The sequence below is a fragment of the Herpailurus yagouaroundi genome, unplaced genomic scaffold, assembly GCF_014898765.1.
Source record: "Herpailurus yagouaroundi ecotype Mexico unplaced genomic scaffold, PumYag 159, whole genome shotgun sequence".
Classification (NCBI taxonomy): Eukaryota; Metazoa; Chordata; class Mammalia; order Carnivora; family Felidae; genus Herpailurus; species Herpailurus yagouaroundi.
Window position 1 is genome coordinate 65618766 of NW_024412400.1, and position 23485 is coordinate 65642250.

General features: G+C 40.2%; 1 protein-coding gene across 1 annotated transcript; it reads right to left on the reverse strand.

Annotated features, from left to right (window-relative positions):
• Positions 1-5072: 5072 nt before the first annotated feature.
• TNFSF10 (TNF superfamily member 10) lies at positions 5073-23368 on the reverse strand. The gene is made up of 5 exons (XM_040480765.1): positions 23150-23368; positions 17420-17557; positions 14783-14822; positions 8861-8965; positions 5073-7223 (listed from the first exon to the last, which is right to left on the reverse strand). Exons 1-5 carry the CDS (start codon positions 23351-23353, stop codon positions 6790-6792), a joined length of 921 nt encoding a protein of 306 aa, XP_040336699.1. The 5' UTR covers positions 23354-23368; the 3' UTR covers positions 5073-6789.
• Positions 23369-23485: the final 117 nt, after the last annotated feature.

A 23485-nucleotide genomic window follows, 5' to 3' on the forward strand; every position in this document is an offset into this window, starting at 1 on the left:
TCTATGCCTTTTGATTGGAGAGTGTCTTATTTGATCTAAGCTGCTCTAACAAAATGCCACAGACTAGATGACTTATAAACAACAGAAACTTATTACCACAGTTCTGGAGGTTTGAAGTCAGCATAAGAGCGCCAGTATGGTCTTGTGAGGACCTCTTCTATTCTAAGCCTTCTCACTGTGTCCTTAAATGACAGAAGGAGCAAGGAGCCTCTCTCAGGTCTTTTTTATGAGGGCATTAACCTCATCCATAAAAGTGGAGCCCTCATGACCTAATCACTTCCCAAAGACCCCAGCTCCTAACACTATCACATTGGGCATTAGAATTTCAACACATGAATTTTGAGAAGACACATTAAGACCATAGTATTCTATCCCTGGTCCCCTAAAATTCATGTCCTTGTATGCAAAATTCATTCATTCCATCTCAATAGTTTTAAAAGGTGTTTTAAAAGGTTTTTAACTTGGGGCGCTTGGGTGGCTCAGTCAGTTAAGCGTCCGACTTCGGCTCAGGTCATGATCTTGAGGTTCATGGGTTCGAGTCCCGCATCAGACTCTGTGCTGACAGCTCGGAGCCTGGAGCCTGCTTTGGATTCTGTGTCTCCCTCTCTCTCTGACCCTCCCCCGTTCATGCTCTGTCTCTCTCTCTGTCCTAAAAATAAACATTAAAAAAAAATAAATAAAATTAAAAAAATAATAAAAGGTTTTAAACTTATTCTAGCATCTCTAGCAATTCAAAAGTCTAAAGTTAAAAGTCTCATACAAATACCTTCTAAATCAGATATGGATTAGGCTTAAGGTACAATTCATTCTGAGGCAAATTGCTTTCCAGCTGTGAATATGCAAAATAAAACAAGTCATGTGCTTCCAAAATACAATGGTGGACTAGACATAAGGTAAACTCCCCATTCCAAAAAAGAGAAATAGGAAAGAAAGAGGTGGTCAAGCAAGTCTAAACCCAATAGGGCAAACATCAAATCTTAAGACTTAAATAATCTCTAGATGCTCTGCCCACCAGGTCCAGTGGGGTGGAGATGGCATCTTTTGGGGACATTCGGGTATCCTTGCCCCCATGGCTTTTCTGAGGCATCCCAGATGGCAGCTCTCATGGGTTGGATTTGCATACCTGCAGCTTTCCCTGTGTGAAATTGCACACTGGTGGCTCTACTGGCATGGGATTGTGGGAGCATGACTCCACTAGGCATTTCCCTAGCAGGGAGCTCTCTGCATTGAGCTTGCCCTCTCTGTGGTCTTCTATCTGGTTTGTATGCCCACAGTTCTGGGTGGGTCCATTCTCTGAAATATAGGTGGAGGCAGACACACCCCATCACTCTGTTGGGTAAGGGTCAGCCCTCTATGGCTTTGGGAGGCCTGATCCTATAGCTGTGGGTGGCACCACTCTTACAGCTGTGAGCAGGAATTGTCTGGTCTGCTGAAACCCAAGGGATAGATTTCCTCTTTTTAATACCAAGGCAGCAGCCTTAATGATCTCTGAATCATTTGGAAGGGGGGGGGCCCTTCTTCTCTTATCTTGAAGAATACTGTGTATTCATAGCTTAATTGCTCTATGGTCCCATCCTATAAAATCTAAGAAGTCTCACAACTTTTCTTCATTCCATTTTATCTCTTTCCCCTTCAGTCAAATTGGCTGTTTTCCTTCTAGGGTGATTGTTGTTTCTATTCACATGTTCAATCATATTGATTGGGTAGTTTAATCCGATATATTTAAAAGATGCCATTTATTTGTTTTCTGTATGTCTTATGGCTTTTGGTTCTTTACTTCCTCCATTATTGCCTTCCTTTGTGTTCAGTTAAAATTTTATGGTGTCTTGTTTTGATTCCCTTCTCATTTTGTTTTATGTATATTCTATAGAGATTTTCTTTGTTGTTACCATAGGGATTATATTTGACATCCTAGAATTATAACAATCTAATTTGATTTGATACCAACTTCACCTGCATACAAAATTTACTCCTTTACAGCTCTGTCACCCTACTACTTCATGTTATTGGTATTACAAATTACATCTTTATATATCTTGTACCCATTAACAGATTTATGATTGTCTTATGCATTTGACTTTAAATAGTATAGAAAATAAAAATGAGTTTTACAAACTAAAATTATAATCATAATGGCTTTTATATTTTATCATGTATTTTCCTTTACTAAAGATATTTATATGTTCATATGGCCTCAAATTACTGTATAGTGTCCTTCAACCTGAAGCATTCCCTTTAGCATTTCTGGGAGGGCAGGTATAGTGGTAATGCACTTCCTCAGCTTTTGTTTACCTAGGAATGTCTTAATTTCTCCCTCATTTTTGAAGGACAGTTTTGCTGGATATAGAATTCTCAGTTGACATGTTGGCTTTTAGCATTTTAAATACATCATCCCATCATCTGCTTGGCCCCTACTATTTCTGCTGGGAAATTGACTCATGATATTATTGAGAATCTCTTCTGTGTGACAAGTCACTCTTCTCTTACTGCTTTCAAAATTCTCTCTTTGTCTTTGACAGTTTGATTTTAATGTGCCTTGATACGGGCCTCTTTATCTGGTTGGAGTTCATTGAGCTTCTCAGATTTGTAGATTCACATCTTTCCTGAAATTTGGGAAGTTTCTGGCCATTGTTTCTTCAAATAATCTCTTCACCCCTTTGTCTTAGTCTGTTCAGGCTGCTCTAACAAAATGTCGTAGCTTTTAAACAACAGAAATTTATTTCTCACAATTCTGGGGGCTGGGAAATCCAAGATTCAGGTACCAGTAGATTTCATGTCTGGTGAGACCTCCCTACTTGGCTCATAGACAAAACCCTGTTAAACTAACCCTTACCTTCCTAGTCACTTCTCCATCTAATTAACTACCCTAACCCAAGCCCCTTTGCTTGGTCATGTTTTTACAATTTACCACTCTTTGTCCAACTCATTTAAGTGTTCAACTCTAACTGCTTCTTTGGGTCTTCATTTATCTTGTGAAAGCTCCCATGTATATTTAAGAAAAATGATAATAATGAAAACTTGTTTCTTTTTTTTCCTGTTAATCTATCTTATGTCAGTTTAATTCCTAAGCCTAGCTAGAGACCTTGAGAGGGTAGAAGAGAAATTTTGCCTCCTCTACACTATCAAAAAAAATCTAAAAGATTGTGTGTATGTTTGCAAGTATGTGTGTGTATAGTCATATGACTTCCAGGCAGTTTCTAAATTCATAGGGAAAGTAAGAGCTAAGAATTGACCACGTTATTTTGTGTGTGTATGTGTGTGTGTGTGTGTTTAGGTTTATTTATTTATTTTCAGAGATAGGGCGAGCATGTGCATGCAGGAATGGGGGAGGGGCAGAGAGAGGGCAAGATAACACCCCAAGCCATCTCGACACTGTCAGCATGGATTCCAATGTGGGGCTTGAACCCATGAATCATGAGATCTTGACCTGAGCCAAAACCAAGAGCCTGATACCTATCCAACTGAGCTAGCTAGGATCCCTGCTTTTTAAAACTTTATTTATTTATTTTGAGAGAGAGAGGGGACCATGTTATTTTGAAACAGAGGACTAAAGAAGGTGAACGTACATATTGGATATCTAGATTTGTAGTAAGGCAAATAGTAACCATTAAAGCTGGATGATATGATTGACAGGTGAATGAATAAACAAAATATGGTATATACACACAATGGAATATTATTCAGGCTTGAAAAGGAATAAAATTCTGGCACGTACTTCAATACAGATGAATGGAATATATTATGCTAAGTGAAATAAGGTAGACACAGAAGGGCAAATATTGTATAATTCTATTTACATGAAGTACCTAAAATAGACTCATAGAGAAAGAAAGCAGTATGGTGATTACCAGGGGCTGGGAGAAGGGATAATGAAGTTACTATCTAATGGGTACAAAGTTTTAGTTTGGGATGATGAAAATGTTCTAGAGATGTATAATATTGGTGGTTGTACCACAATGTGAATGTACTTGATGCTGCTGAATTGTATACTCAGAATCGTTCAAATGGTAAATTTTATGTATATTTTACCACAATTTAAAAAACCCAAATGATATGGATGTAAAGATGGACAACTAAATCAATAAGGGGGGAAAAAAAGGTAAGCATAGAAAGAGACCTTTGAGTGCTTGATATATGATAGAAGAAAAATTAAAATCAGTAGGGAAGAAAATGGACTCTCTCCAATGGACAGTAGTGGACAGCTACTACTATGGTAATAGATAAAATTTCATCCTTATCTCACATCCCATATAAATTAGATTATAGTTGAATGATGCTATCAAACTATGAAAGGCCAGACCTTAAAGCTTTTAGAAAAAAATAGACAGTAGTATCTGCATAGTAGTGGTAGAAAAGATATCTTGGGCATAAAATGAAAATCTGTATTAGCTTTCTAGGGCTGTTGGACCAAAGTGCCACAAACTGAGTGGCTTTCGACAACAGAAATTTATTCTGTCACAGCTCTGGAGTCCAGGAGTTCAAAATCAAGGTGTCAGGAAATTTCTGAGACTCTGGTCTCAGATCCTTCCTCTGAGACTGGGAGTAGAATCTTGCCTTGTCTCTCCCTAACTCCTGGCAATGGCCATCAATCCATGGTGCTCCTTATCTTGCAGTTATTCCAATCTCTGCCTCTGTTGTCACATGGAGTTCTCTCTGTGTGTCTACTTCTAAATTTCTTTCCTTGAATAAGCATACCAGTCTTATTGTATTAAAGATGCACACTATTCCACTATGGCCTCATCTTAACTTCTTGTATCTACAACAACCCTATTTCCAAATAAGGTCACATTCTGAGGTATTGGGGAATAGGACTTCAACATACCTTTTTTGGGAGACCCAATTCAACCCATAACAAAAGCATTAACTGTAAAGGAAAGGACTGATACATTTTACCATATTAAATACCAAAGTGAGCAATTAATTCACTTCTTCTGTAAGATACATCAGATAAAAGATACCATGAAAAAGAAATTAGAAGTCCTACTTCCTCCCCCAAAATGTCCTTTTCCCCAATTTTAATAATCTTGGTACTATAAAACAAATGCAAGTACTAGATCAACAAAAACCACACATTTTTAACATGTCATTTTTATTGAAAAAGTAACATTTTTAAAATTTAGTATAAAAATATAGAGTAAAAATTGATATTCTCTTTCATTTCTGAATTTTATATTCACAATCATTGCAGTTTTTTACTTTGAGTTTTAAATCTTTGCTTAAAAGTTCTTCTTTGAGGCGCCTGTCTGGCTCAGTCAGTGGAGCCTGTGACTCTTATCTTGGGGTTGTAAGTTTGAGGCCTTTGCTGGGTGTAGAGAGGACTTAAAAATTAAATCTTAAAAAAAAATTAAAAATAAAATAAAAAATAAAACCTCACTCTGAGGTTACTTTTTAAATTCCTTGAAGTTTTTCAGTGTAAGGGTTAAGGCAGGGGATATTTTTCATGTTTTCCCCCATATGATTAGATATTCATTTACTCAGTCATTCATTTATTCACAAATACATTTTGTGTGGTTACTATATTCAGGTACTGTCCCAGGTACGGAGGTTACAGATATGAGCAGGACTAAATGTTCCCTGCTATCACAGCCTTATATTCTAGAGATAGGAAGCAGGCTTTAAAAAACAGAGTAACAAATAAGCCAATTTGTCAGTATGTAAGAACTTGACTAGTGCTATGGAAAATAGAGTACAAAGGGCCAGAAATACCAGGAATCTGCAGCATGCTGTAAATTTAAATTTAAATGAGCCTTTTTGAAAAAGCCCTATTTGATCAGACACATTTAAATGAACATTTGAGCACACAACCTGAAAGCGTAAGTTAAGCTGTGCTTAGGATAATAATTAGAAGAGATTAGACAAATACGCCAACTAATTTTTTTCTCCAACTGGTTAGATTAAGTGGCACAATGAACTATTCTGTGTCACAATTTTGGAAGATAAAAGCAATTGCTGTTCTGACAAAGGCAAAAAAATGATACAACCTTAAGGAGATATATACTAGATAAGACATTTGACAATGGAGAATAGGGTCGGGAGTGGGAATCAGATCTTTCTTTGGCTCTTTTCTGCTGATTTACCTGTGTTTGTCATTTCCACTTTCCCATTTCTCCTCCTGCCCCCATGAGACCAAATTCCCTGATTTCTGATTGGCAGTTCACTCATCATAGAGTCCTTTATCAAAAATATTAGTGCTTTTGGCCAGTTTGACTTTTGGTAGGAAAAAGCACAAGCCATTCAGAAATAGCTCCTTATTTGGGCATCATAAATTTAGTTTGTTTTTTTAACAACACGATATTATTTCCACCAAATCCAGATGTATGAGATACCTCCTTTGACGTCATGCACAACACAAATTGCCTTCGCACATCGCATGTATAGGCAGAAGATTGCCTCCTAAGATCATGACCTTTTACTGGTTCCCCTTTCTCTTCCAACTTTGGGAATGGCAACTTGAAAGCAACCAAGGTGATATACTACTTAAGAGATGGTCATTAATCTTCTGGAATCTTCACAAGAATAGATAATAAAGACAGATGTTTATAGGTACACAAGTGTTTGGTAACAGAATCTTCTAGATTCCTGCTAGCAAGCTGATATCAGGAAGAGCCCAAGGTCTTTTGGCAATTTCACTTTCTTCTTGGTTGCTTTCTTAGACTTGGTCACTTTCACAGATATTAGAAAACCGTGTGTTGTTTTGGTCTTTTGGTTGAGGCAGCTTTGCTCAGGCTTCCTTGCTTTGTTGTGACAAGCAATATTTGTTGAGAATACTGTTTTTCCTTTGCAGATTATTTAGCCAATTAAAAAGGCCCCAAAAAAACTGGCTTCTTGGTCCATGTCAATCAATTGCTCATTATTTACAGAGACAAAAATTCTGTCATTTTCCTTCAGCTCAAATATCCCACCTTGATAGATGGAATAGAGTCCATATTCTGAATCCTTAGACCAACAACTATTTCTAGCACTTTTCATTAGCAGTATCGGGTCAGGATAACTTGTGTATTTGTAGATATATTGTACCATTTGTTTGTTTCTCTTTCTGTTCTGTTCTGTTTCCTCAGGTTCCTGAAATCTAAAGTATGTTTGGGAATAGATGTAATAAAACCCCCTCTGATGAATAACCAGCTCACCATTCCTCAAGTGCAAATTATTCAAGAATGAATGTCCTTTTCTTGATGACTCCCAGGAGTTTATTTTCTGACCCAAAGCTTTTTCATTCTTGGAACCTGGAGGAAGTTTAGAGAGAAAGAAAGTTTGTAGCAAAGGCAAGAAATATCTCAGTAGCCATGGCTAGCCAGTTTTTTGGTTGGGATTGTAAAGAATTTCAATCTAATATAAGCCTTCTTGCTCCTTCAATCTTACAAGATTCTGAATTTCTTATAGAAATCTGGAGGCTACTGTATCATTGTGACCTGTTGTGAGTCCCTTTCTTTTCTGTGCCTCATCCACCACTTAACACTATATCTGCCAAACTCAGCTCTAAACTGTAGCACAGGGGATGATTAACTCAGATGGCAATCTGCGTGGGCAGAACTTCTGTCCCAAGTCCCTGCCTCCCTTCCTAGGCAGGTGAACTAAAATGAACAACACGCAATGAAACCAAAAGAAATATATCTGTTTCCTTAAGCCTGGAGCTCAGAACTTATTGCTATTCCTTTGGATCACTTTGGGTTCCTTCTTGGTCTTTCTCAGCAATCCAGAGTCAAAGACACCATTCAGACAGAAAGCATTTCCAGTACACAATAAGACAGGGCATAAGGTTTGGTAAAGAGGTCCAGATTTAAAGATCTTTAGACCCTTGGATCTTTAACTCCCAAAGACTTTAAATGAAAAAGGGCCCTACCAAAATAGGATATTCCTTTAAGCTTTGGGCTCATCTCCACGATTGGTGTAAAGTTTAGTTTTTCAACAGGGCAAAACAACTGTTGTATTTCTTGATAAATAGTAAACACTAACATTATAATAATGATTTCACTCATAGGCAGAACATGTCTCTCATTCATAAAACATGAGTTCAGGAATACCAAGAAGACAACTGCCCAGGAAAAAAAAATGAAAAAAAATTCCAAATCTTTTCATCTTTTAACTGATACTTGAAATTTCTTTAACTTGAGATAAAACCTTTTGTAATAATAAAAGCAACTATTTATTAAGTACTTACAACACACAGGAATTTTGCCTGTGCTAATCTTCACTATTTTATGAGTTAAAGATTATCTCCACTTCATATATGAGGAAACTGAAGCTTTATTTGATTAGGTAATTTGCTCAAAACATATATCTAGGTAAAGAGGGGCTGGTATTCCAATGTGCGTATTTAGACTGCAAAACTCTTGCATTGTTATAGCACTGTATGGACACCTGTTCTTTAGTTAAGAAGTACGCTTACCATATTGGCTAAGCTATATGAAACTGACATTTCTCTAAGTGAGAAATGGTCAAATATTGGCAATTTCCCATAGTTCGACCAAGTACAAATGCCACAAGGAATAACTAGTCACTTCTGGTGAAAGTATATGACTGACTCGGAACTCCTAAGGAGGAGGAATATTTGGTGGAGGGAGAAAGAGAAATTACTTTGAAGAAGAAGAAGAAAAGCACATATAGGGGCATGGGAAACTCTAAGACAGAGTTCTCCCACCAGAGGATTCTCCTGAGAGCATTTATGCCAGAGTAGTTACTGAGCTATTTTCTCTTGTAATCTTCCTTCTGAGAAAGAGCCAATCTGAGCCCCAGTTACCACTGAGCATTTTGTAGATAGTCATATAGACATTTCATGTAGAAAGTTGAAAGAACAAATTATTTGGAACGAATTTTTTCATTGCCTTCCTTGAAACCATGATATATTTGTTGTTTCTCTTACTTGGAACTGGGAATGTGCTTCTTCTCCGACTGGTTCCAGTTATGTGAGCTGCTACTCTCTGAGGACCTCTTTCTCTTACTAGGTAAGGAATATTTAGCTGCTTTTCTAAAAGAAAAATGACAAAGAATCTTCAGCACTTGTCAAACTACTTTTCAAATACATTGCTATTCAGAACTGTTGTTGATCAGACATCATAAGCACACTGTGCTTCCAAAATTGATTGTATGGTCGCTCATAAAAGCAGCCCATATATTAATATGATGATCCATCTATTCCAGCTTATGTTTAATTTGGAAAGTATTTTAGATGAGAAGAATAAGCAGCAACTTGGATTATAATTTATCGACATATCAGAGATAAGGTCCAACCAGAATACAACAAAATGAAGATTATGGCCCTTTTCCAAAACAAACAAACAGACAAACAAAAACCAAACAAGTAAGTAACCATGGACATGTAATAACTCTGCTTGAGTCATTTCAAATGCACAAATAACCAAGTCTTGGCAAATTTCCACTATGAGTTATACAGAGAGACAAACAGAGTGATTCTGATTCTAAAGGAGTAGCAGTGTAACAATGGTCCAAAGATGCTACAAACTGGTATCCAACAGTAATCCCTTCACCACCACCCCCCCCAAGAGAAATATGAATTGGCATACTGGTCATGATAATCAATATGTAAACATAAAAATCACTGGCTCACTAGATCATAATAAACAAATAACACCTATTGATCACATTCCAAAGTACTTTGGAACAGACTTTAAATATACAAATTCAACATATTACCCTTTAATTTTTAAATTTTTATTTATTTTGAGAGAAAGAGAGAGAGAGAAAACAGGAGTGGAGGAGAGGCAGAGAGAGAAGGAGAGAGAGAATCCCAAGCAGGATCATGTTCAGCATGGAGCCCAATGTGGGACTCCATCCCACAACTCTAGGATAATGACCTGAGCCAAAATCAAGAGTGGGACACTCAACTGACTGAGCCACCCAGGTACCCCAACAAACTACCTCTTTTTAAAAAATCAGCTTAAACGTACCAAGTGTGCTTCTACTGGTTGTTAAGATAAATTATATTCTTTCATCAAGCAAATATTGCCAGGACTAAGGCACTGCACTATGCTGTATATGGGTTGCAAAGATTAGCCACTTATTACACTGACTGAGCCCTCAAAGGACTTACAGTCTTTTAGGAAAAATATAAATTAGAAAATGAAAATTTACCTGTGAGAAATATAGATAAAGGGTGATGGGTGTTCACAAGAGGGAGAGATTCCTACTTATTGGAGAATTGAGGTCAGGGGAGGGTTTGTGCTAATGCTTACTCCAATAAACCAAAGTGCCCATCACATCTATGCCAGGCACTCTTTTAGGAGCAAGGAGAAAGAATATAAATAAATGAATGCAAACAAACATTTGAGGTGCAAATGGCAATTTGATCTGAATAGGATGAGGATGGGCAGGCTTGGGAAGGAGGGCTGGAAGAAGGGCATTATCTGAGATGTAGGCCAGAGGCCAGAGGCAGGACTCACAAAGCATTCCTGGGACACAGACAAGGGAGGAGTTCAGTTTTAGGCTTGAATGAGGAGCCAAACTATAGAGGATTTGAATGTTAAACTAAGAGATTTGGATTTTACAGGATGTGGATTTTGAATGATTTGGGGCAGGGAAGTAAAGGGACAATGTGTTGTGCTTTAGGCTATCCTGTCTCAAAGAAAGCTGTGATGGTTAGAAGGTGAGAGGGCTGGAGACTGGCAAGTAAGTGATCAGGACTGAGAACAGGAGGCCTTAATCTAGGCTAGTAGGTGGGGGAACTGAGAAGAGGTGGTAAAAAAGGGAAAGAATAAATAGGAAACGGGAATCTCTTCCATCTATCTGGTATGAGTTGTTGCTTATTCAGGATGGGAAGGCATTTGTACAGTACTGAATACCAAATATATCATGAGGCTGCATGGTCAATTACATAATGCTCTCAGAATGCTCAGCTTTCAAGGTTGATGTGTCCATTCACCTTGAACTCCCACTGTTAAATAATTCATAATGCCTTGCCTGCCCTTAGACCTTAACACTTTGTTTTAAAATATTCAATAACTGAATCCAATTATAAATATCTTGCATTTGAGGTCATTGCAAGGATATGGGAAAGCCTAGATAGAAAAGCAAATTCTAAAGAGGATATTTCCTCTTTAGAGGCTATAGCAAACACTTCCTAGAAAAGAAACCTGTCAATGTGTCTATTTGGATGTCATCAATACATCTAGGTATGCTGATTAGTATATGATTTCTACATTTCATTGGGATGAGTGAAAAAGAGTATTTTTCTTACAACACTGAAAGTGTTGTATGTACATCTACTATAGATCGTAGATCTGTTGTGCCTCATCAGAAGAGGAAGAGTATTCAATGTTCTGACTACCACTTTTGCTTTTGGGGAAAGAATGCTTAGACCCTGGGATCAGGTCTTATCTTGTTTAATAAAAGCTATTTAATAAAGAAAAAATGGGAGTTGTTAAGTAATGAGGAAGCTTATCATATTGAAAAAAGATAGGTGACCGGGCACTTGGGTGGCTCAGTTGGTCGTGTCCAACTCTTGATTTTGGTGCAGGTCATGATCTCCCAATTCATGGGATCAAGCCCTCCATTGGGTTCTGCATTGACAGTGAGGAGCCTGCTTGGGATCCTCTCTCCCTCTTTCTCTGCCCCTTCTCTCTCTCTGTCTCCCCCTCTCTCTCCCTCTCTCTGTCTCTCTCTCAAGATAAATAAACATTAAAAAGAAAAAAGGAAAAAGAATAGCTGAAAAGTAGAAAGACATCATTATAACACTTATATTGAAGAACATTTTCTTCTCTGCCAGGCTGGTATGCCCTAAGTCTCTGGTATATGCATTCAGGCCTCTATGGCTATTATCATGGGAAAATGGGACTATGGTGAGCCAAATGTGAAGAAGTAGCAAACTGATTTAATAGTTTTATTTACTTATGTATTCACTGTAAAAATATGTATTAAGAACCCTCTTTTTTGAGAGAGAGAGAGAGAATGTATACATGAACAGAAGAGGGGCAGAGGGAAAGGGAGAATCTTAAGCAGGCTCCACACCCACCACAGAGACTTGCTCAGGGCTCAATCTCACGACCATGAGATCATGACCTGAGCAGGAATCAGGAGTCAGACACTCAACCACTGAGCCACCCAGGCACCCCTGTATGAAGAACCTTCTATGTGGAGAGAGATGGTGGTGGCACAGTATTGTGAATGCACCATTTGCCACTACACTGTGCACTGCAAAATGGTGAATTGTAAAATTTTTGAAGGTAGTGGGGTAGGAGAGTCCTGAACTCACATCCTCCCATGGACACACCAAGGCTACAACCACATATAGAGCAATGCTCTCTGAGAAGGACCTGAAGACTAGCAGAACAGCTCTTCCACAGCTAAAGATATAAAGAAAGAGCCACATGGAGAAGAGTTGAAAGGGGCAGAGACAAGTCTGGTCAGGACCCACACCCCAGGTGAGGCTATCTACAAGTTGGGGGGATATCATAGGCGTGAAATTCCCCCTGGGGAGCAAGGGATTCAAGCTCCACATGGGACACTGACCAGGGGCCTGCACTGGGAAGACAAGCTCTCACCATGTCCAGCTTTGAGAATGAGTGGGGCTCAACTCCAGGGGAGCCAGCTAGCACCACTCGCCTCATCCTGGAATTACCCTGTGGACCTGTCCCCCTCAATCTTCCCATCCCCTAAAGCAGCTGGGCTGAGATCAATTATCCCCATGAAGCTGCTCCTTCCCTGCCACATGCCAGGGGTGACCTCAGCTGAGACCGGCGTCCTTCCAAAGTGGCTTCTGACCCAGGGAAGGTAGCCAGACCTAGGGCCAGCCACACCCACCAGCAGTTGTGGCCTAGTCACTACAGGAGGATACACACAGTCCACACAAGGAACACTCTTGAAGTGCCTGATTCTGGTGACCAGAGAGGATTATATTTCTGGTCGCCACAGAATACCTTCCACATAAGGCCACTCCTTCATGAAAAGATGCTCAGCATTGCTCATCATCAGGAAAATAAAAACCAAAACCATGATGAGATACCACCTCAGACGTGGTAATAACAAAAGGACAAGCAACAACAAGGGTTGGTAAGGATGTGGAGAAAAGGGAGCCCTACTACATTGTTGGTGGGAATATAAATTGGTGCAGTCACTGTGGAAAACAGTATGGAGAGTTCTCAAAAAGTTAAAAATAGAAAAACCATATGATCCAGCAATTCCACTTCTAGATATTTATCCCAAGAAAATGAAAGTGAAATCACTGTCTCGAAAAGATATATCCACCATTATATTCATTGTAACATTGTTTATAATAGCCAAGATATGGAAGCAGCGTTAAGTGTCTATCAACAGATGAATGGATAAAGAGGCTATGGTACACATACACACACGCACGCACACACACACACACACACACACACACACACACACACACAGGAACATTATTCAGGCATAAAAGAGAATAAAATCTAGCCATTTAAGACAACATGGATGGATGCAGAGGGTATTATGCTAAGTGAAATAAGTTAGACAGATAAAGACAAATAACATAAGATTTCACTTATATGTGGAATCTAAAATCAAATAAACAAAGAAAACAAGACAAAAAGACTCATAGGTACAGAGAACAAACTGGTGGTTTCCAGATGGGAGTGGGGTGAGGAGATGGACGAAATAGGTAAAGGTGATTAAAAGGTACAAATTTCCAGTTGTAAAATAAATAAGTCACGGTAATATAAAATGCAGCATAGGGAAGATAGTGAATAATATTGTAATAATTCTGTATGGTGACAGATGGTAACTATACTTATTGTAGTGTGCATTTTGTAATGTATATAAATGTCAAATCACTATGGTGTACATCTGAAATGAATATATTATTGTATGTCAACTATACTTCAATTAAAATATAAAATGAGAATGATACCTTTTATCCCCCCCCAAAAAAGATTACTTGTATATTATGTGAATTTCATCTCAATCAAAATACATACATGCGTGTACAAAAGGTGGTCCACCTAAGGGCCAGGGGAATAAAAGATTCTACTAGGTTTGGAGCATAGAGTTAGGTGCTAGGTATAGAGAAATGAGAGAAATAGACATGTGTTCTATCTTCATGTATCTTTAAAGTAGTGGGGAATCAGCACACAGATAAAAAATACATAAAAATGGAAAGAGATGAAAGGAGGTGCTTGTTATCTTACCTAAATAAGGTAGCCAGGGACATTCTCTCTGAAGAAGTAACATTTAGGCGATAGTTTGAGAATGAGAAGGAGTCAGTTGTATGAAAAGCCAGGAAGGGAAGAAGCCAGCCTGGGGAATAGCCCTTTGAGGGGAGCCCTTATGGGTTAAGAGCAGGGTGCTGACCATGAAGAAGAAGGTGACCATGGGTGAGGGACCATGAGAGAATTGTGGTGGGTGGGTCAGTGGGTGAATGATTGCTGGGAAAAATGACGAAATGAGGGGCTCTTGCATAAAGAAGGGCATAGAGCTTAGTGGTGGTCAGAAGCAGAGAAAAGATGAGTTACTTGGGGGCCTTTACTTATCTTACTTCCAGCCATGTACCAGAAAGGATTTAGATGGCTCATTTATGAAACACTGGCAAGTAAAAGATAAATAATGGAAGAAATTGAGATGAAAGGAAAATCCACATTGGGAGAAATAAAGTTTTGACCATAGGTGGGCCACAGATTTGGCCCTAAGTGTTCTGTCAGTGCAAATAGGAAAATAGAATCAAGTGTTTTGAGACACTGAGTAGAAGTTGGAGGGGGGATATGTGGATGCGAGCAGAGAAGAAGAGCTGGAGAACTAGTCACCCCGTCATGAAGTTGACAGTAGAAAATCAAAATAACAAAAAAAAAAATACTACCTGGAACTGTAGGAATGGTTTCCTCATAGGTTCTCAAAATCTGTAAACAGTATTGAATAAAGCTTGTTAATTTCCCTAAAAATAATTAAACTGACTACAGAATGCCTATGGCTCTTCTTGCGGGTGTCTGAGATGAAATTTCTACATAGGACATCAACCCCAGAAGCTTTAGTTGTTCAAGCACAGAGTTTGTGTGGGGTAGGGTGGGAGATGGGGTGAATACTGAGGCAGAGGCAGCTGTTCCCGCATGGTGACTGAGGATGGTCCTATGTCTGGGAAAGTTCTGTTTCTTGATGAAGTCTTCAAAAGGCCACACCTGAAGCAACACAGGAGGAAGGTGCCAGCTGCCAAGTTAGGACAGGCTAATGTTCCCTCAAACCCCCTTGTAGCTAATGGATGTGGCAACCATGCCACTTCACTCTCTCTGTGTGGGGTGTGTGTCTGCACACAAATGTGTGTATATGTGCACTACGTAATAGCATTCAGGAGCTTTGCATTGGGCAGACCCAAGTCTCAAGATATAAGGCACACTTCCTCTCTCTTGGGATGCCCACAGACACAGAGCCCATCAAGCCGGGACCTGCAACACTGTCATTCTCTCATTTCTGACATTGGCTAGGGCATTCTTCACATCAACATAAAAAATAATATCTTTACTAAACAACTAACATCACTTTCTTTGTACTAACCAGTGGGGAAAACCAGTAAGAAAGAGTGAAACCTTAGCCTTTCTATCAGACGGGCTAATGCGGACTGCTCATCCACAGCTTCTAAACTCCCCTCCACCCAGCTCTGCTACTTGGGCCTTTATCCATCACTGCCTTCCTTTCCTGCCACTGTTGTTAATTTTGAAACTGCTAGAAACTCCCCTCCTCTGTACTCCCACCCCAGAGCAGAAGCTCTCTGCCTTCCCCTTGGCCTCAAGCCCTGACCTGGTAATGGAGGGTCTGCCAATAGCACAATGGGCACTGGTATATGGACGGGAAAGGAGCTGTGCCTCGGCATAGTCTCTGTCTCTCTCTCATTCTGGGACAGAAGGGAGGAAGGAAGAAGGAGGAGCAGCAGGAAAGAGAGAAGGGTAATTCCTACAGCTTGGGAAACAGATTAAAAGAATAATGACTGTCTGGTCAGATGGTCCAGATTCAGATCTGTCAATCATTAGCTCTGGAAAACTTTGCTCGTTACTTAACTGATGTAAACTTTAATTTCTTCATCTATTTAAAAAATAAAAAAGAGGAAGATAATAATGCTTCCTTCCTCACAGAGCTGTTATGGGGATTAAATGAGATATCCTACGTAATGGGCATAGGATGTTTACTGGAAATAGTCTGTTCCATTAATGGTGCCTGGAAAAAAAAAAAAAGAACTCTTTCCCCCCTTTTTGTCTGCATCCTCTTCCAGCTTCTGCCTGTTCCAGTTAGTGGCAGCATATGAGGATGGGAGGGAGAGAGAGAACAGCAAGAAAGAGGTATGTGCAATCTATCCCCACCCCTTTTCAGTCTCCAGATTTCTGCCCTAGTTCTGAGTTTCTCTCCCCTGCCACCTGTGGGTTTGCCCCCATGAACACCAGGGACTGCAGAGTCCCAGTCATTCCTCGGTCTTCTCAGGATGTTTCCCACCCCTGGGCCTTTCCTCGTCCTCGCCACTTGGGGCCACAGAGTCACAGCTGCATCACTATAGCTTGTGCTGTGAGCTGGTGGGCACCCTTTTCCGGCCTCCAGCTGAAGTCAGATTTCATTTCTCATAGAAATGGCATCATAGATGACATCTGGGCTCTACTATGAGGACTGTTTGGGGTTATAAATCAGAGCTCTAACCACTGACATAACACTGTTTCAGTGGAAAGACAGGGCACCAAACAATGGACTTTCAATCGTATCTTTAAAACACATCTTCTTCCCGCCCTGGGAATGTCCCCAGTATTTTTAAAACAATAACGGTGTATCCTAGTTTACAGAGTATTTTTATACCCATGTTCTCTTCTGACCTTTTTGGAAGGCAGAAGGCAAAACTATTAAAGCAAAATGATATAATTTAGTGAAATAAACTACTAGCTAACATAGTGTTTCTGCTAGAGATCCTGCATCCATAAACAGATCATATTTTGTAATTTGTCACTTATTGGCTATATATTGAGATGTCATCACCTTCAATTTCTCAAAGCGTCTCTTCGTTCCCTCTTCTTTCCTCTTTTTTCATCTCTATGTGCATACACAAATAAAGATATATTTAATTGCAGACATCAACAAGGTGCAAAGATTATAAAACACCATTATTTGGCATCTTTTGTCTTCTGAACAACAACAAAACCACACACATCTTTTATCATTGTGTGATCTTGAACACATTGCCCAGTCTGTGCCTCAATTTTCCACAATGTGAGATAAAAAGGGCAGACTAGATGGGGAGGCTCTCTGGAGGAGAGGAATGAGCTCTAGTCTGGGAGTCAGCCAGGCCCCTCTGTTTGGTGCTGTTCCACGTTCTTCTAGCTTTAGGAATTTGGGGGAGATCACTAAAACACTCTGGGCCTCTGTTGTCTCCTTTGCAAAATGAGGCATCTACGCTTGATGATCCTAGGTGTTCTTTCTCTTGCGACCCTCCACGTCTGCTGGCGGAGTGACCCGGTGGTCCACCTACCTTTCTAACAAACTGACGGAGCTGCCATTTCACTTGCCAGCACGGGGTGTTCATACTCTCTTCATCATTGGGGTCCCAAGGGATATCGTCTTCCTTTAAGAAACAAGCAATGCCACTTTGGGAGTATTTGTCCTGCATCTGGGTTAAGATGGAATATAATACATTATTATAGAGAAATGCTTTTTATTTTTGTTCATTTACAAGTTAAGACAACAGGAACCGATGACAGATTCAGAGAAGTCTTGGTACCTTGGATAAGCTTGTGGGTTGAAATAAACAGTAAGCATGCTGTCCTTTGTCTTGTGAATAAATATAAGCAGTCAGACGTGGTGAGAAGGATACAGGTGTGGGCCAGACATCCTGGGTCACAATGCCCTTCACTGATCCTGCCGTTAAACAGCTGTGTGTCCCTCAACAAATTGCTTTTTCTCTTCTGTGTCTATTTTTCATTTGAGTTTTGAGCTGGTTCATTGTGGTGATCTTTGAGGTCCTTTCCACCTCTGAGATGGGGTGGGGGGGTGTCCCATTCTAAAGCTGGGAAGCTATCTAGGTACAAAGTAGGCAATAGAGTCCATTTAAATTCCAGCATCCTAAATAAAAAATTAAGCAAATCCTCTGGGATACAGACGATATTGTGTAAATTCTAGTTATTGTGATTTCTAGTCCTCTGGATGGCCAAATCTGGACCATATTGCCACTGAAAATCTTAATGTTGTCTCATTAAATGTCCACACTAGCTAGGGATTTACCTGCAGAGACTTGAAACACCATTTGAAGGTTTGCCCCCTCCTTCTGAGAGCAAACAGTTATAACGGCTAGGTAATTTTCAATAAAGTCCTAGCTTGATATTAAACACACACACACACACACACACACACACACACACACACACACACGTGCATGCACACATGGAACAAATGCATGCACGCATATATCCCAAACCACTCAGCACATTGCAGGGTGACAACTGGTTAATTTTACAAAGAAAAATGGGAAGTCCATGCAAGGCCAGACATTGTTTTTTGTTTTTTTTTTCTTTCCTGTTTTCGTTTTTAACAAGTGGGATTGAGGATATGTTATTTCTCTGTACAAATCTGAATTGTCTTTCTCTGGGGAAATAAATGGGGAAATGGCCATTTTAATCTGTTGTTTGAACTTAGGGGACTCCCAAGCTTGAAGGAAAGACCAAACAATGATGCTCCTTCTCATAAAAAGACAATCTCATTCCAGATCAAAATAACTTGTTTATGGGAGGTCCCAGCCAGAGTCAGCTGGTTCTATACTCAGTCATGCACTCCTTGGACATTTGATCCAGGTCCTTCAAGTGCAAAAGTACAAACCTAAGCTGATTAATTCCTTCCACACACTCTGGCATAGAACATTCATTTACTTTTAAATGTTTATTTTCTTTCTTCCTGTTTTAAAGTACAACAGTAAAACATTCAGCCTAGTAAATGTAGTAGGGGTGACAGCTGGGGCCACCTGAGTAGAGACACAACTAGCAGTGGAGTCAGTCAACATCACTTTGTCCCTACCCGCCCCATGGCCTTCTCCTGTAGAGTTCTATTTGCATCTCCAACATATGTGGGAGCTGAAAAGCATTTCCCAGAAAAGCACTCAATTACGTATAGTTTAGAAATATGAGAACATATCTAGCAAATCGGGGCGTAGGATTGGAGAGGAAAAGCTGGATGTAGTACAAGGCCTGAGGGTGATTCCAGGAAGAGCAAGTTAGCTTCATTGGACACTGTCCCAGTGCAGCCGGTATGGTGTTCTCTGGCCAGACATTGGTATGATAAAACTGAATAAACAGGCTCACAAACTTCTGTAACATGTTGAGATGAAAAGTTGTGCATGACACAGAGGGGAGGGAGTGATTTATTTTCTTACTTCACAGCAGTTAGAAGCTGTCTCAGCAGGAAAAGATGAAGAACATGGAGGATAGGGCCAGGGGCAAGAAAGGGCAGAGCTGAGCACTGACTGAGACTGGGCGGCCATGGTAGCTGGCAGCTGCCTGTGAACCGAACTGGGTGGAAGCAGGGACTAGCCCAGGCCAGAACCAACTGCTGCCTATAGGCTCTGGCTGCCCACTGGGGGTTTTCCAGAAACATCTCTAGCAGGTGGGAGGGAGAACCCTGAAAGCTGAGTAAGATCCTAGGTGTACACGGGAGGGAGCGTGACAAGCTAATGTGACTCCATTGTTACCCCCAAACTTAATGAAGCCTAGAAACATTGTTAGTACACAGGCAACCTGGAAAATATAGGAAAGTAAAGAACATTTTTCTAAATGAAAAATAAACAAAAAACACACTAAAATCACCCTCATCCTACTTCCTAATTAGCTCTGGATGATCTCTCTTGTTTACAGGGCTGTCTGTGGGCAGTTTTGTGCGTGACTGTTTTCTCTTAAGACTGCATAAAAATGTCATGTTCTTTAAATCTACATGAAAATCTTATATAGATAGCATAGATACTTTTATGACATTCACTGTAGAAAATTTATAAAATACAGAAAAACAAGACACCCATATACACCAAAAATATAGGAAAAAAGACACCCATAATCCCACCATTTAGAAGTCACAGTGACCAGCATTTTGGTATTTCTTTTCTAGAAACCCAGAGAGAAAGCCCCAACCACCCTCCCCATCCCCCACATATTCTTGTATTATCATATTTGGTGGTTTCTTCTACAGACTTTGGCCAATGCTGGTGACTAGATGCATGAGTGAGGGGTTGCTGTGGTTGTTTCAAGAATGATTCATGAGGATTAATATGATGTGTCTCTCTTTCCCCTTCTTTTGCACATCCTTTCTACTTCAAAGCATGAATTTCCTGCCTCACACCTCAGACCAGAGCTATTCTCTCCCTAACCACATGTGGGTGTTGGGGCAGGGGGATGTGTATGCTATTTTCATTTGTATGCTTCTCAGGGACACAGCTTTCACACAGGTTCCTGCTCTTCTGCTCCAAAAGCCCTTGGTTTTCACAAGTGGATTTCCACTGTGTTGGTGTCATCACAAACATGGTGATTGTCTAGGCCATGGCCAGCCAGTCCTTCGCAGGGCTTTTGGGCTACAGGGTGGACTCCTTTGCCAGTTGACTCAGGGACTTCAAGGTGGCAGCACTGACCCTCTCTGCTGCCCTGACATTAGTGTCTAACAACTATTTTCTGCAAACCACAAATACCATAAAGAACCACTTATGGAGATTGGTAGATAATGGTCCCTTTCTCCTTTGTCTTACCCATCTATGATACCACAGTGGTAGGCAGCCCCCTTGTCACAAAACATTCTCAGAGAGACAAACTTTAGAGACTAAGCCCATATTTATTGATCATGCTTGCTAGTCTATAGGTTTATTTGGGAACGTCCAGTTAGATGTTACTCAGCTCTCCTTAGGCCACACTCCCTAAAGTCCGCTCCATGTCTTTTCTAGAAAGTTTCATTAGCCAAAGTAGAATCTGTGATTTATTTTAGAAAATTAGTACTTATGTTAAGTATGCTTTTCCAAACTTTACACAACCAAAGAGACTCAGATTCATTTTTCCTTGCAAGCATTCCTGGTGAAGAGGTAGAAACTTCAAGAAACTTCTCAATACAATGGCCATAGTTTATTGAGCACTTACCTAATGCCAGGGTTCAAAATTGGACTTTCCCTTTAACCAGCTTTATAATCTTGGACAAATCGCTTAACTCCAAGAATCTTAGTTTACTTATGTGTAAAATGGGGTAATTATATTTATAAGACTTTTTTTTTAGAGACAGAGAGTGGGGGAGGGGCAGGGGGGGAGAGAGGGAGAGGGAGAGGGAGAGAGAGGGAGAGGGAGAGAGAGAGAGAGAGAGGGAGGGAGGGATGGAGGGAGGGAGAATCCCAAGCAGGCTCCATGCAGAGCCCAATGCAGGGCTCAATCTCATGACCCTGGGATCATAACCTGAGCCAGAATCAAGAGCTGGATGCTCAACCAACTGAGCCACTCAGGCACCCCTACAGGATTTTTTTAAGGATCAAATAGAGCAATATTTTGCAAAGTTCCTGGAACACCGTATTTGCTCAATATCTGTTAATTCTCTTTCCTTTCTGGCACTCTCAATGAATTCTTCTGCGTGTCTATAAACATATGTATATATATGTAACTACACAATCAAGAAAAACATATGCACACGGGGACATGTTAAGATTTGAAATTTCCATTTTTATAGAATTCAAAAAATTACTTGATCATAAACACAGACAATTGCATGAGTCTGCTCAGTCAAGAACCAGTTAACATAGTCTTAAAATTAGGCCAACTTGTAATGTCAGCAAATTGAGGCAATGATTTTCTTTCGTAATAAAGATACAGACTCATTCTGCTTATGCTGCAAAGTCAACAAAGGTTAGGACATTCTAGATTCAAACTTGTAAACACAGCAGTATTCCAGACTCTCATGCAGACTTAGAACTAGAGGCATGCTTATAGTTACATTGATGTTTTAGTTGCAGACATACAGCCTCTTCTGAATACAGCAAAGCTGACTTTACTGGTCACCTAATGGTAACCATCACTTCTATAATTACTTGCAAGTCAAACAAGAGTCTACTTCATCCAAAGTCAAAGGAAAAATTTGCAAGTATCTGAGATAACCAAATTTATACTCCACAGGGTATACAAACTACATTTCCTTAACAGATACTCACTCTATGGCATTTGGATAATTTATATTTTTCTGAGACCCTTCTTACTTGCATTTCCTAGCCAGCTGGCAGATGTAATATTGCCTTATCAGTGTGCATCACAGGGTGCAAATATATTAACCCTGTGGACACCCTGTTGTGGAGGGAGGAATGTTACTTAGCTGCCTGAAGACCTGATTTCAACTCTGCTTCCAAAGCTCTGTCTGAGCCTGGATAAGTCATTTTGACTGGGGGTCTCTAGTCTCCTCATCTATGAAATAGGGGGTGTTCAAATTTCCTTCCAGCTCACAGTTCTCTACTATATAATACACAATTAGTCAAAAAATACATAAGAAGCCAAAAGCTGACTTGGTTTATTGTCAGCAATTCTGCATTCATAGTTCCAAACGGTTTATACAGTTGAGAAGTACGTGAACTAAAAAGCCACTAAGGTTTTTTTCTCTGTCAAATGTACCTGGATTCCTACTTGACCACCCACAGGCATAGAATAATTGTTTTATTTTCAATTATTTTATCATGAACAGTAAAATGCTGAGTCCATATGGTAACCTCTTTATCATAGGCTTTATGCGGGGCATGTCCGTGGCCAAGGAATAGACGCGTGCCAGTCCTTAATATCCTCTCTACTGTCAACACAGAAGTGCCACAGAGCTAAAACCAAAACATGTTTCTAAGATCTGACTTACCCTCCACCCCATGTCTTGGAGGAAAAAGAGAAACCTGATGACATTCCAAGACTCAGGTCTGATTTTAGTTCGATTGCTAGTATTGTAAACTATACATAGTGTTGAAGAGAAAAAAAAAAAAAAACAACCACCTCCGGAGTTTTGTTCCTGCATCTGCTAGTAGCTTGTAGCTGCACTTGGTTCACACAATCCTTTCAACTTACACTTTGACAAGGTCCTCAGCAATTACATGCGTTAGCAGTTAGGGTCCACAGGCAGAGAAAGGGAACAGGTTTTCCTACTGTAAAGTCTTCACAGAGGAGGAAACAGAGGCAGTTAACCAGGTTTGCCGAGAGCCTCGGTCAGGAACTGTGTGCATTGTACTGACCTGCCTCAGTTCACTGGTGAAGTACATGTAAGTCACGGCCACGCAGAGGGACTGCAGGAGCACAGTGAAGATCAGGATCAGCACGCAGGTCTGCCCGGGACTGGGGCCCGCCGGGGCCTGCATCTCGACCACGGTCCTGTCCTCTCCGACAGTCACTGCTGCAAAGGCAGCCAGACAGCAGGTTGTTGTTGTCGAACCAACCATCAGGGGTGGAGCCCTTTTTAGGTTTCGTTTATTAAAGAAATAATCAAAGTGAAACTGAAACAACATGCTGGAAGCCAGAGGAGACAGAGAAACACTAGTAAAATTCTGGGAAGTTCTTTCCATTTTATAGGA

Coding starts and splice junctions, on each gene's coding strand:
- TNFSF10 (XM_040480765.1), bottom strand. CDS start 23,353: ATGGTTGGTTCGACAACAACAACCTGCTGTCTGGCTGCCTTTGCAGCA. Junction 17,558..23,149: donor TCACCAGTGAACTGAGGCAG/GTCAGTACAATG, acceptor ATCTTAACCCAG/ATGCAGGACAAATACTCCCA. Junction 14,823..17,419: donor TCCGTCAGTTTGTTAGAAAG/GTAGGTGGACCA, acceptor TACTGTTTACAG/ATTTTGAGAACCTATGAGGA.